Source organism: Penicillium canescens (assembly GCF_028828765.1).
Source record: "Penicillium canescens strain IBT 15451 chromosome Unknown utg000005l_segment0_segment0, whole genome shotgun sequence".
NCBI lineage: Eukaryota > Fungi > Ascomycota > Eurotiomycetes > Eurotiales > Aspergillaceae > Penicillium > Penicillium canescens.
In genome coordinates, this window is record NW_026703967.1 from 1202681 (window position 1) to 1216310 (window position 13630).

Consider the following 13630-nt stretch of genomic DNA (forward strand, 5'->3'; position numbering starts at 1 on the left):
ATAAAGGGAAGAGAGAAAATGGGGGCCTTCTCCGCAAGGGAAAAGAGCCGAGCCTTTGCCCAGAAAAAGCGCTTTGCTAAGCCGGGCGGAGTGCGTGACAAGAAAGGGACAAGACAACCAAGCGACAAGACCGGGCCAAGAGTTGGTGCGGGCCCCAAGACCCGAGAGGCGCTGCGCCATGGCTTGTGACTGGTTGGTCTGGAGGGAAAGGGGCTGTGCGTATTCTACATTCCGGTGCTAACACGTATCCTTCCCGTTGGACTCCGAGGATTAGAGACTGCATTGCATATAATAATAGGGCTTCGAAGAAGCAGACAATCCCAGGGGCTCTCTAGGTACAGATATAACACCTAAACAGGACTAGCCTAAGCCCAACGGGTGCTTCGGAGGCAAACGGTAAATTAGAGGTATTAGGGGTATTGGGGTAATTTAATCCTTCTCATTCGCCATCCCAATACCTCGAATAGCCTCGGGGGAAATGACTGTGGAACAGACGTGGCAACCCTGAGATCAAGTTACTTCGCCAAGCACATAGAAACATGGGGCCATGCTTCTTGGCAGCCAAGTAATCCCTCTGCCAATAATTCCCGCTCCGAGGACCAAGACCTTGAGTCTTGGGTCTTGGTATTTCCCCCTTCGACCAGCCTCGCTACCATCCCTTTCGTAACTGATTAATATGGTTGCCTGGGAAGCATGGTGGTTGTATGCATAAGTCGCGTTTCAGTCACGAAACGAAACAGCCCCGTCCGTAGAGTACATGTCATCTTCTTATATGATCTTGTCTCGCAAGTCTATTCTATTCTATTTTATGTTCAGACAGGTTAGATATCCAGGCTCATCTCATCTCATCTCATCTTCACAAAACCCAAGCATTCTACCCCTTAGAAGCACATATCGGCAAAAGCCAGCCCAGCCACGTGCTCTCTTCACAACACCCTACCGCCTACCAGGTTGATACCAACTCCAAATATTCAACCCAACCTTCGTCCCCTCCATAACAGGGAAGGCAGCATGCCACGTCTCGGGGTAACCAGACCCATCCGGTCTTAGATTCTCCCAAAACACGGCATTCCCCTTAATAGGCTTGAAAGTGATTCCCTCGGGCATCGCCTCCCTCTCGTTCCCCTTGTGCCCATCCTCACATTCCAAAAACCGACACCACTCCTTCGACCGCGGCATCTTTAATCTAGGAAAATTCGTCCCCCCGCCTTCACACTGCGCATCCAGATAAACCATAAACGTACTCAATCGATCCCCGCCGCGCGCCAGCGATCCCGTCCAGTCATAGTGGTGCCGGTAGTGGCCGGAGGTATTATATCGCTGGGCCCACATGCGCTCGATGTACAGGTTCGGGCGCCAGCCTTGGAAGGCACGCGCGCGGTCTTCCAGGCAGCGGACTGTATTGTCGCGGTCTAGGAGGGCGCGATCTGAGAGGCGTTTTGTTGGGTCTATGCGTTCGGTATGGCCGTCGTAGAGGATGGAGGGTTTGTAGTTTGGGATGCTGGATTAGAGAGTGGTGTTAATATGTTTAGTTGGGTTCAGGTTGGAGTGGTGGTTCCTTGCTTACCTGACATCAAGTAGATGATTCGCTTCGGTTTCACTAATAAAGTTCTCAATGTACATTATCAGCGGCGCGCGCGATAGGAGGTGCACGCGATATCCCTCTGCATTGGGACAATCGAATGGCACGCCATCTTCCGGACTGATGAAGCTATCATCGGTAAGGTTAAGGCCCGGTCCTATAGCAGCGGCGTCGTCGAAATCGAAGATGTCTTTATTGGATCTGGGTTCGGAGTCCGAGTCCGAGGCCGGGAGGAGACCCGGGAAGAAGCCGCGGAGTAGCGGGTCGAGGACGAAGATGTATATTGGGATAGAGTATAGGAACCAGGTTATGACTGTCGACAGCTTCGGGAGGGAGGGCATTGTGCCAGGTGGGCTATAAATAGGAGCGGAAATATGCAGGCGATAATGACATGTACATCGGATTGGATGGGTTGTTAGGACTGCATGCGACTGCAGATATTGTGGATGCGATTGGTGCGTTTGTCAATTGGAGGGACTATTCCTCATGGGTGTACGTGTAGGGTGAGGGTGTGGAGGGCCATCGCGTATGAAGGAGAGGTTGCGTCAGGACGTTGAGATGCGCGAGTCTTATGTGGGTCTTCCAACTGATCGCTAGACCTCCGCTATAAGATAGTCCGCGTTTGTCTTCAACCCTGTTGTATTGTATCGAAGTTATCGACAACTAAGTCATTGTGTCCAATGAATCTAGTAATCTATTCCTATATGAAGAAGATCTGGTGATCTAGCCCAACCGCCCTCTTGTCGTCCCAAACTTAGTTTTCCCTACATCTTATTCAGTCACGCTGATATACGCTAGTTTAGTTAGAGATAGATCAAGACTTGAGCGAAATCAATTATACTGGATCTTAACTGCACCAGACTGTACAGATCATCAGCATGTACATGTAGCTAATTCCAAAAGCGAGACGCCAAAGCCAACACACAACGCCAACCTGGTATCGACAGTTTTTACACCAAGAAATTTTGGCATTCATAATTGCATATTCTCATAGAAGCCGAGCAAAAGTTAAAAGTAAAGATTCAATCAGACATTGGCATTCATCCACTGAGTCCAATCGTCATTGGATGCCCCATTGTTAGGTCGGAAGGTTGCATTGTTTCCGAATAGGTCGTCGAACGAGATCCCGAGGTCCATGTTCACGCCCATGTTTTCATCCGTCATGCCCATGCTGGCATCAGGTAGTCCATTCGGACTGGTGAACTCTTGCTGCGGGGCGGATTCGGTTGGCATGTCGTTGGGGTTATTGGGGTTATTGGGGTTGTTCGGTTGGAAGTTGTAACCCTGCCAAACGAAGTTCTGGTTCGGGATTGAGACCAGATCCGGACTGCTGAGGGCCTCGCTTGGGGTCTGGCCCTGGGAGATCGGGGAGTGGATACGTGACGAGCTTCTGGAATGGGAAGCTTGGAGACGGCTTGGCACTGATGACTTAATCGCCGAGGGATTCCCGGGGAAATTAGGGAGATTGTTAAAGTCAAAAGTCGGGGTAGAGATTCCAACGCCACCAGGGGGATCGGTGGGAGTCGTTGTTCCCATGCCTTTGGCTTGTGGGGCTGCATCAAAGGGGTATTGGGATGGGGCCATTCCTCGGTCGTGGCGGAAGTGGTCATCTTCCAGAGTGGACATGGGTTGTGTGGGATACGCGAATGGATCGTCAGAGGGGAACATCATCGGCATGAGATCGGGGAGATTGGCCGGGTTGGTAAATTGCTGGGCCCATGCAAGACTCGAGGGCTCCTGGTTGGACATGGAAGGGTTCATGGAGCTAGCTGAAGATATCTGTTCCGGGGTAGACATGGTTTCCGTAAGCAGCTCAGGCGTTGTTGAGATCCATGTCGACTGGCTACCATTCTCATTGGGGCGGTTGTTCATCATCTGGGTGTTGTCAAGACTCTGTTGACGACGGGTCGGAGCCTCGGGTGCAGGAGTCTGGGGCATCATCTGCATAGGGAAAGTGCTGGACCGATGTGGCAGTGTTTTCTCAAACGAAGATTGGACGGGCTCAGGCTCAGCTGTTTGGTTGGATGGCGCTGACCGCTTGAGATTAACAGGAGTCTTAGAGCTTTGACGGTTCTTGAGCATCTCAGGCAAAGTCTTGAAGAGGCACTGCAACCAAATTAGCCAAAGTTAATGAGAGGACATGGTAAGACATACGTTCAAGCTCTGAGAGCACCGGTCGGCAGCTAAACTTTTCTTTGCTAAACCGGCCAGTGTATTCTTGCCTTCCATGGCATCTTTCAACACACCGTCCTTGGCGGTTGGTGAATCAGGGTTCTCAATAACGAAGAAGAGCAAAGAGAGAATGGCAAAATAGGTCGTATACATGGTAAACCAGAACGACCCATTGAGCAACCCTCTTTTTTGCATTCCAGTGGTAATGTGGACGATATTTCTGGAAACACTGACGCATGCTGCTGCACAAGCATATGATCGCTTGTCTACACCACGCGCTTGGGAACCACCAGAGACGTAGTGGAGGAAAGGTCTATACATGACCATCTGCACGTGTGCGTAACTGATACGCAGTAATTGTCGGATACTGAGAGGCGTTAGTTGAATCCAATCAAATATATCATATCGCGAGGTAGACTGACCGTTCTAGCTGAGGTGACACTTCTGTGCCTGGTCGCAGAGCAGGAGGCAATTCCTCCATCCAATTTTGTAGATCACGCTCAATCTCACGAATCTTAGAATGACTGACCATGTAGCGCTGGTCCGACTTCGAGCGATACCGGGCATTTTTGACGGGGTAGATATATTTCACCACCTTCAAAATGATGTTGGAAAGGCGGGTGTGTGCGTTGCACCCAGCCATCAACGGTGTATAATTAGACGGTTGTTGAATGATTCCTTGTGTGGTGATAAAATCCCCGTCAATCTCCATTGGATACTCTTGGTCGATATCATCGTCGCTCAGCATCTGAGGCAGACCCAGAAGGGTGCTGACGTAGACATCCATCTTACGGACAACCCAAAAGATTCGCTTTCGTAGTTCTCGTTCGATGGGGTTGAAGTCTGTCGCGACCGTGCGATGGAGACCCAATCGTAGAGATGAGCGCAGCGCAATTCCTACATAGGAATAACAGGTACTCAATTTGGCCGAAGATTGCAAGAAGAGTACCATGAAACAAATCGCTTGGAGAGAAGGCAGGTCACGACAATCAGTGACCTCCAACAATTGTCGTCCAGCCTTGAAGAATTGGAATCTGTGACGGTTAGTGGATGTCCATATCGAGGATATTAGATGGACCTACCCTTGGCCGATTGCACCTTCGTAGCCAGACAAATCCAGAGTGCCAGCTCCATCATCCGAGAACAAACATCCAACCGCGATAACGATATACAAAAGCGGTAGGAATGAATTCTCATCGTTACTAAATTGTTCAGGAGGAGTATCGTAGATGCGCTCCAGACTCGCGAAGAACGAAGGCTCATGCACAAATCTCATCAGAGAACAAGCGTGGTCGATCGCATTGTGACACAAGCGGCGGGCAACCGCCCGCGGGGGCAGATCATGCGTAGGAGGCAACGAAGTATCCTGAGGCGACTCGGACATCGACTTTGGACTATCCCACATATGCGATGTGATCGAGGCACGAGATCGTGACATGGGACTAGCGATATCCGTAGCGCCCAACTGTTTGCGCAAGCGGCGAACAAAGATAATTCCAGACGTGTGTCCATGATAATCCCAATGGCCCTGATCATCGCGATCTAAACAACCTGAATTATCGACCATCGTCTCGAGCAATCCTTCATCCCCCGCCTCTGGCGCAGAATCCGCCTGGGCAATCGGCTGTTTGGCACCTTCGGTCGCATCTTTCCCTTTCTGGGCGGCTAATCTTTGTTCCGTCGCATGTACGTCTAGTTGCGGGTCGTCGAGGTTGACATTAGGGAGAACGGTTCGGAGGAGGGCTTCGGCCTTGGAGAGGCGATTTTCGAGAGCCTCGACGTATTGCGGGGCAGGGTTGCGACGACGGTTGGAGGGCTGGTCATACGAACACTCTACAGGATTGTTAGGCCGCTGGGGGGCTTCGCGGATTAAGGAGACTAGGGCTTTGCGTACCATAACTATAGACTGTGCAATGGGTGCAGGGCTGTTTGCCGTCGCACTTGATCTTTTTTCGACGACATTCATCGCATGCGCGGCCGACACGGCGCCTCTTCTGCATGGGCAGTGATTTAGGGTCTGGTGAGGCTTCGGCCTCATGGGGGGCATCACCATCGTGGTACTTGAAGTCGTTCAGAGGATCGTCCTCCTCGCCATGAGGGCCTATAGTCGCCATGACTGAAGATCTGATGTCCGTAATGTGCACGGATTCATGTAAGGAGAGTCTTGGCGGGCGATCCGAACTCACGATTATATTATGGATCGCCCTATGCTGAGAGTCAAAGTATAAAGAGGAAGATGTGAGGATGATGAAATGATTACCCCGAAAGCGGTGACAAGAACGTTTACTCCTGGCGTCTTGGCTTGGAGAGAAAGAGAGGCCAAGTTCGTATTTCCCCGCCAAGATCAACTGAGGTTAGAGCGTTTAGTCATTGTCGGAGGTTTCTGGCCGCATCACCGACTTCCCGTTCCCAGATTTTTCCCTGAGGCATTTTTGGCTCTTCCAATGACTTCCCTGGGTGTGATCTCAGACTTTTATCCGATCTCCACTGGACCCCGATTCTGTCTAGACTCGGCCTTTCAAAGTCCATGCCGAGGTCACGTCTAATCACTTCCGAGTGTATGGGCCGGTCATATTGACCGTAGGGCGCACTCGGAGAAGACTTCAGCGAAGTATATTGGTGTAGAGGGTTTCTCCGCGCCCTGCGCCCGCATGACTCTGAGGACTTTCGGGGTTTCAAACTTGGCTGCAGATTCGTACTTTCTATATGTACCTGTTCGCAAGAGAGATATCGAGGTCGTCGCCTATATTATTCACGTTGTAGGCCTCTCCTTGCTTAGCCTTGGAGAAACTTGTAACTCCGGCGCTAAGCGAGTTTGATATTTTCATGAAGTTTTCGCACATAAACCCGGCATATCCCTTTCCATAATCAATAGATATCTTCCAAGTTCCAGGGCTGTCACTTCCTGTCACTGTTGGGGAACAATGTTAAGAGTGACTTCTCCAACTTGGGGACAGGAACGAAGATCAACTGTAGCCAAGATTACTAGTGCTCACTCTCGTTACTATTCTTGGCCTGACCAGATGACTCTAATGATTCTATGCCCTGCAATCCTTTAAAAGAAGTACAGTATGTAAATGCACTTCATACTCCCTTGCGACCCCATCAAAAGGGATCAGCCGTGCAGAAGGGTTGAAACAAGGCCTGAATGCTTCAATTGACAAGCCCTGTGACGCGCTGAAGAATGAAAACAATCATGAAACGCCCCGGAGACCTATTAGCATCATCTTTATTACAGACGATCTGAAGATCCAAGAATTGATGATGAAATAAACACGGGTGCTCTTTTGACGCTCCAAGTCAAAAGCGTCATTCCAAGAGGGACCAGTTGTGATCTAGCGCTCTTTTGTGATAATAGATTAAGCGACTGAATATTAAGCTTGATCTCCTCGCGTACATGTAATTCCCTATCAACTCATCCCTTCGGCACGTCCCACTCCCCGCGGATCAACATTCTACACGCGCTGAAAATTTACTTTTATATGGAACAAACCCGTCCACTTCATCTAGCTACACAGCTGTGCTGTACTATGGATTATGGCTTTCTTCCTCGTCACCTTCTGCTGCGCCTTTGCTGCGCTGGGGTCATTTCTGTTCGGGTATGATTCCGGCGTGATCTCTTCCAGCATCGAACAAGAGGCTTTTCTAGCCCGATTCGGCTCTCCGGGGTTATCTGATGCCGCCGCGGGAGGAATCATCTCGTCTTACACCGGTAACCCTCCACTGTCGGAACGTGCCGCGATCGGGATCTAACGGTGATCAGGGGGGCTATCGTGGGCTCGGTCCTCGCCCCATTCGTTTCCGACTACTATGGCCGCCGAATGGTCATCTTCCTCGGTGGACTGCTTGCGAGTTTTGGGGCTGCCCTCCAGGGGGTGCAGTCACCATTGCGATGCTGATCGCTGGTCGATTCATTGCGGGGATTGCCATTGGGCAAATGTCAGCTACTATTCCTGTATACTGCGTACGTCAATGCTATATCCACGGCCTACTAAGCTTCGTCTGACGTGCAGCCAGAGCGAGGTTGCCCCGCCTCAGATTCGTGGCCTATTAGCCAGTATGCAGCAATGGATGATCGGTCTGGGCATTATGGTTGCCGTGAGTACATGTACTTACCTACCCGACACTCGCACCATCCAACTAACAACACCAGCAATGGGTCGGATACGGATGCTCCCTCCGCGGCGGAGTCTTCTCTTGGCGCTTCCCGCTCGCCTTCCAAGTAGTCCCAGCCTTCATCCTAACCTGCGGCATCTGGTTCCTCCCCGAATCCCCACGATGGCTCATTGAAAAAGGCCGAGAAGGCGAAGGCCGCTCAGTCCTCGCCAAACTCCACCTAAACCGCAGCGCAACAAACAATCAACTCCTCGAACATGAACTCTCCCAAATCCACGACAGCCTCCTCCAAGAGCACCAAAAGCCGTCCGATCCTGGCGCCAGCTCCTCACCTCCCCCACTGGCGCCGCCGCATCCTCCTCGCCTGCGGCCTACAAGCATTCACGCAATGCTCCGGCACAAACGTAATCCAAAATTACGGACCGCGCCTGTACAAATCACTCGGCCTATCAACATCTACGTCCCTAATGATCATCGGAGTCTGGGGCGCGCTAGCGCTGTTCTGGAACACGGTGTTCATGACCTTCATCGACAAAGTAGGACGTCGCAAACTCCTTATTCCCTCTTTGTTTGGTATGGGCGCGGTCATGTGTGTCGAAGCCACGCTCGTGCGGTATATTGACTTTAGCGACCCAAAGGCGAATCCGGATGCGCTGCGCGCTGCCATCGCCATGTTCTTTGCGTTCTCATTGTTTTTTACTGCGCTGGGTATGATTTCTTGGATTTACCAATCCGAAATCTTCCCGACGCCTATTCGGGCGCGTGGTTCGTCTCTGGCTACGGCGACGAATTGGAGTCTTAACCTTATCTTTGCGCAGTGCTCGCCTATTGCATTGACGGATATTGGATATAGGTATTTCTATTGCTTCGTTGGGTTTAACTGGGCGGCTATGGTTGTTGTCTGGGCCTTTTATCCAGAGACCGCGGGTCGTTCTCTCGAGGAGGTCGAGGATGTTTTCTCTGGGAAGTCAGTGGTTGAGTTGTCGGATCAGGGTACTGGTGACGAGTCTACTGTTGTGGCTACGGCGCCGCGCTCACAGATTCGACATAAGGGGTTACATCCGCTGTCCATGCATCCCACCGACGATATTGTCAGTATTATTGAAACTAGTCTTAGCGGGTCTGAGAAGGGGATTGAAGTGAAAGAGGTCTAGAGTGTACTATATAGAATGTTATGATATTATGAATTGAAGATCCGTCCAAAGAGTCAACTCCAGCTTATCCAGCATGTAATTTTCTCTAATCGGAACGTAAGTATATTTACACTTAACCATGCAACTCTCAATACAGGAGTCTACATAAACGCAGCACTAACAAACAACAGGCCATCAAAGTGGGATGCAGATTGTTCGACGGCGCCTACGACTACCAAAACGAAAAATAAGCCGGACAAGATATCCAACGCGCCATCACCGAGGGCCTAGTAACTCGCTCAGAGATCTTCATCGCAACAAAGCTCTGGAACAATTGCCGCCGGCGCACACATTCACTGGAAATGGCCAAGAGCCAAAATGAAGCTTGAGGGCTGGGGTAGATTGATTTGTTCCTGATTCACTTCCCCGTTGCGTTGAAGTATATCGAGGTGGATGGCTACACCGACTGTTTGAGTGAGAAGGGAGAGTTCTTATGGTCTATATGGAGTCTATATGCAGGAATTGCAACAAAAAATACCTTGTAAGTAGACAGCGTATGGGCCAATAGATTGATCGATGTTGCATGGGAAGAAGAGCGCATTGGAAACGAATCCGGTAATCTATATATATACAAATCTAAGTCTATAATCTACCACTATACGGCATCGGATTTTGTAATCGAATCTCAAAACCCTAGCCTTAAAAACCACAGCTAGCAAACTGAGAGATAAGTAATAACACATATAAAACTCCACAGATCATCGCATCCGATCTGGAACATAACAGAGAGGGACATCATTTAAATAGGTTCATCACGGGGCTCGACCAGGATCTCATTGACAGAGACATATTCCGGCTGAGTGAGGGCGTAAACGATGGAATTAGCAACATCCGAAGGATCGAGGATCTTCGCTCCGGATGGCTCGCCGAATTTCTTGACGGCTTCGGTATCCGTTGACATGCCTAGCAGGCCTGTGGATGTATTACCGGGCTGGATGCTTGTCACGCGCAAGCCGGCGCCTGCGGTCTCGAGACGGAGGGCTTGGAGGGTTGCTTCGACGAAGAACTTGCTGGCGGAGTAGACGCCCAGGCCTGGGAAGACTTTGCGGCCGGCGTCTGAAGAGATGGCGACGACGTGGCCGCGGCCGCGGGAGAGCATGCCTGGGACTGTGGAGGAGAGGGCGTGGAGGAGACCCTTGCAGTTGACGTCGACTGTGCGTTCCCATTCGTCCATTTGGGTGTTGGCCATCATTGTGAAGTACATCACTCCGGCGCAGGCGACGAGGATGTCGACCGGGCCGAGCTCTTCGCTTGCTGCTTGGACGAGGGTTTCGACTTGGGTCTTGCTTGTGACGTCGGTTGAGCGGAGGATGCACTTGACGCCGTGGGCTTCGACTTTGCGCTTGGTGCTTTCGAGAGCATCGAGGCGTCGTGCGCCAAGTGCGACGGCACAGCCTTGTTTGGCTAGGGCGGCTGCTACCGCCGCGCCAATGCCTGAGGATGCACCTGTGACCACGGCCACTTGTCCGCTGAGAGGACCCTTCACGGTAGGCTCCACAGGGCGGCTTAGAGCACGTTGACGAGAGGGAGGACGGGGCAGCCATCCTCGGGCAAACCAGTGTCGGGTGTAGGTTTCCAGCAATAGGCTGTCCACCTTGGGTCGCTCGACCTCGGCACGGAGAGGTCTAGTCAGGGCGTTGTCGAGGACCACGATGTCCCGAAGGAACTCGACAGTCGGCATACCACTGCGAAGAATATCGACAGTGAAAGAACCATCTCCACCCTTCGTTGAACCTCTCTTCTCGAACCAAAGAGCCACCCACTCATCCCACTGGAGGGGTTGAGTCTCATAACCTAGCTCCTTGAGATCCTCAAAGACAGATCGGGTGTCGACCGGCTTGGGATCGCCCAAGTGGAGCACAGTCTGGTCGGTCTGGGTTTGGGTGGCCAAGTGAACAATAGATTTGCTGACAAAGTTCACTGGAGTCATCTCTGCGCGCCAGCCTTCCACGTCTGGGAAATATCCAAGCTGGATAGATTCAACAATCAAAGCAGTCAGCAAATCCCAGGCGTTAGCAGAGCCGGTGACACTGTGGCCACTGATGGTACCACACCGGTGAATCTTGACTGGCAATCCGCGTTCACCAGCCTTGAGCACGAGCTGCTCAGCAACCCACTTGGTCTGACCATAGCCATCAAGCAGCTTCTTAGGGACCTCTTCCGCAGACAGCATGGTAGTCTCGGGCCAGCCGTTCTCTCCTGACGATGGCAAGACGCCGTTAGTTGAAACATACTGAACAGTCGCACCTCCCTTAGCGGCCAGGCGAAGAATCTCCCTGGTTCCACCGACGTTCGCACCGCGAAGTGCGGCATAGGGGTAAACAAGGTTGACAGTCGCGGCAGCGTGAACGATAACTTGGACGCGAGACGCGATGTCATCAAACACATCGGGAGACAGACCCAAGCGAGGACGAGAAAGGTTACCAGGAAGGACCTCGACACGCTCCAGAAGCGAGTCGCGCCAAAGTCCCATGTCTAACAAGTTCCTACGAATCCGAGCCACACCTCCAGCCTGATCATCTTGCTCTGGGTCACTGAAGCGAACAAGACAGATGATCCGAGCCGAGGTGTTCTCGATCAGGTCATTCAGCAGGAAAGCGCCCAGGAAACCAGTCACACCAGTCAAAAGCACTGTGTTTGCCTCAGTGATCGAAGTGATGGCGGTGTTGGAAGGCTTGATGTCTTCATCCAGAGTAGAGTCAGAAAGCAGAACTGCGGGCAAATTGGCTTGCACCTCCTCAGTATGACCGTCTCTAACTGCACGCACTGTGTCCAGGTGACCAGAAAGAGTGGTATTTTCAGCAAGACGGGGGATCGGAATACGGAAACCGAAACGCCGCGAAAGCTTCGATGATAGATCGGCCAGAGACAAAGAGTGTCCGCCAAGATCGAAGAAGCTATCTTCCGGCTTGAGCAAATTCTTCGAGATTTTCAGAACAGTTTCCCAAATCGCAGCGATATCGTTGATACCGATGGGGTCCTTTCCGGCGCTCTGTTCGCTGCCGTTAGGGCTGCCACTGCGGGGGGTCGGGAGGCTCTTCAGGTCAACCTTTCCAGAGACCTCACTAGTAGGAAGTTCCTCCAGTGCAACCCATAGGGCGGGAATCATGTAGTGTGCGAGGTTCTTCTCGAGAGCACGGCGCGCCGCGGGGCTGTGGCCAGATTCGTTGATGGTGACAGCTGGGCGATCAGCTGACGCCTCCTTGTCGGCGACAATATATGCAACCAGTTGTCGGTCAAGGCCCTCACCATAAGCGATCACGACACATTGGCTAACAGCCAAATATTGGCAGATGTCGCTCTCCACCTTTGCCGGCACCACCGAGTAGCCCCGGAGCTTGATCATTGCGCCAACTCGGCCAGTAATCTCGAGGAGTCCGGAAGGCAGCTTGCGCGCCAGATCGCCAGTCCTGTAAACCCGAGCGCCGGGTGTAGAGTCGAAGGGGTCAGGTGTGAAAGCCTTGGCAGTGGCCTCGGGGAGGTTAATGTATTCCCGGGCCAACAAGGGACCGCCAATAAATAGCTCTCCTGATGCGCCTGTCTCGACTTGTTTGCCAGCTTCGTCCAAAACATACGTATGTGAAGGATCGAGCGGTGGGCCAACTGGGCAGTAGAGAGCTTCCTCATCAATGATTTCGCGGATGTCTCCGCAGGCGATCTCATGTGTTTCACATGCACTGTAGCAATTGAGCAAGCGAGTGTTGGGAAGAATCTTGATGGCCTTGCGAGCCAAATCTGTGGTCACCACTTCACCGTTGAGCCAAATAATTCTCAGATCGGGAACACGTGTGCCGAATCGCGGGTAGCGGGAGAGAACCGTGGCTAACAGCGTGGGTGTCATCAGGGTCTCGGTGACCTTTTTGGCCGCAAGCAAGTCGACCAGGGCGGCCGGATCATAGCTGGTTTCGTCTGGCACAATCACCACTGTCGCTCCCCGCAACAATGGACGCAACATTTCCCAGATAAAGAAGACATTGCAAGCCACCCGATCCCCAGGCTGTACATCCTGTACAGCAAATCTGAGATCATAAGACAGAACCGGAGCGCGGTGAGGATTGGCAATTCCTTTGGGTTTGCCGGTGGTTCCTGACGAGTAAGACACAAAGGCTAAACGGTCCAAATCATCATCAGCCGGCAATGGAGAAGGTTCCTTGGCGGACCCATTGGCATCAGCCACTGGATCATCCAGGGCGATCACTGGTAGAGGAGCCTTGATTTTCTCGGCCTCAGATCGATGGGTGATGATGACGGCAGGACTAGCGTCCTCAATGACATCCGCCAAGAGGTCCGCGGGGTAAGCCAGCTCGAGCACCAGAAATGCTCCTCCGGCGCGAAGGGCCGCCAGACACGCGATCACATAATGTGCGCTGCGTGGCAGAAGTACACCCACGAGGGTGTCACGGCTCACCCCATAGGTCCGCAATCGGCTGGCGAGAGCTTCGACCTCGTGGTCCAGCTGTTGGTATGTGTAGGTTGTTTCATCCTCTAGCGCAATGGCGTCCGGGGTGGCCTGCACCTGTTTCTTAAAGAGGGTAGGTAAATCTTTGGTAATATCGAGAACAGCCAT

The 13630-nt window shown here is 52.1% G+C and overlaps 4 protein-coding genes across 4 annotated transcripts; 1 reads left to right on the forward strand and 3 right to left on the reverse strand.

The window, feature by feature from the left end:
- Positions 1-834: 834 nt before the first annotated feature.
- On the reverse strand, positions 835-2215 carry N7446_008045 (oxidoreductase, 2OG-Fe(II) oxygenase family). The gene is made up of 2 exons (XM_058516790.1): positions 1568-2215; positions 835-1501 (listed from the first exon to the last, which is right to left on the reverse strand). Exons 1-2 carry the CDS (start codon positions 1921-1923, stop codon positions 937-939), a joined length of 921 nt encoding a protein of 306 aa, XP_058370436.1. The 5' UTR covers positions 1924-2215; the 3' UTR covers positions 835-936.
- A 393-nt stretch (positions 2216-2608) lies between these two features.
- N7446_008046 (putative C6 transcription factor (Mut3)) lies at positions 2609-5868 on the reverse strand (the record flags this gene model as incomplete). The annotated part of the gene is made up of 5 exons (XM_058516791.1): positions 2609-3688; positions 3737-4121; positions 4177-4788; positions 4837-5587; positions 5649-5868. The coding sequence occupies 5 exons, from the start codon at positions 5866-5868 to the stop codon at positions 2609-2611; spliced, it is 3048 nt and encodes a 1015-aa protein (XP_058370437.1).
- Positions 5869-7430: 1562 nt separating this feature from the next.
- On the forward strand, positions 7431-9024 carry N7446_008047 (uncharacterized protein; the record flags this gene model as incomplete). Its single annotated transcript, XM_058516792.1, has 5 exons — positions 7431-7466; positions 7518-7718; positions 7772-7852; positions 7908-8274; positions 8366-9024. The coding sequence occupies 5 exons, from the start codon at positions 7431-7433 to the stop codon at positions 9022-9024; spliced, it is 1344 nt and encodes a 447-aa protein (XP_058370438.1).
- A 778-nt stretch (positions 9025-9802) lies between these two features.
- Positions 9803-13630, reverse strand: N7446_008048 (non-ribosomal peptide synthetase; the record flags this gene model as incomplete). Its single annotated transcript, XM_058516793.1, has 1 exon — positions 9803-13630. The coding sequence occupies one exon, from the start codon at positions 13628-13630 to the stop codon at positions 9803-9805; it is 3828 nt and encodes a 1275-aa protein (XP_058370439.1).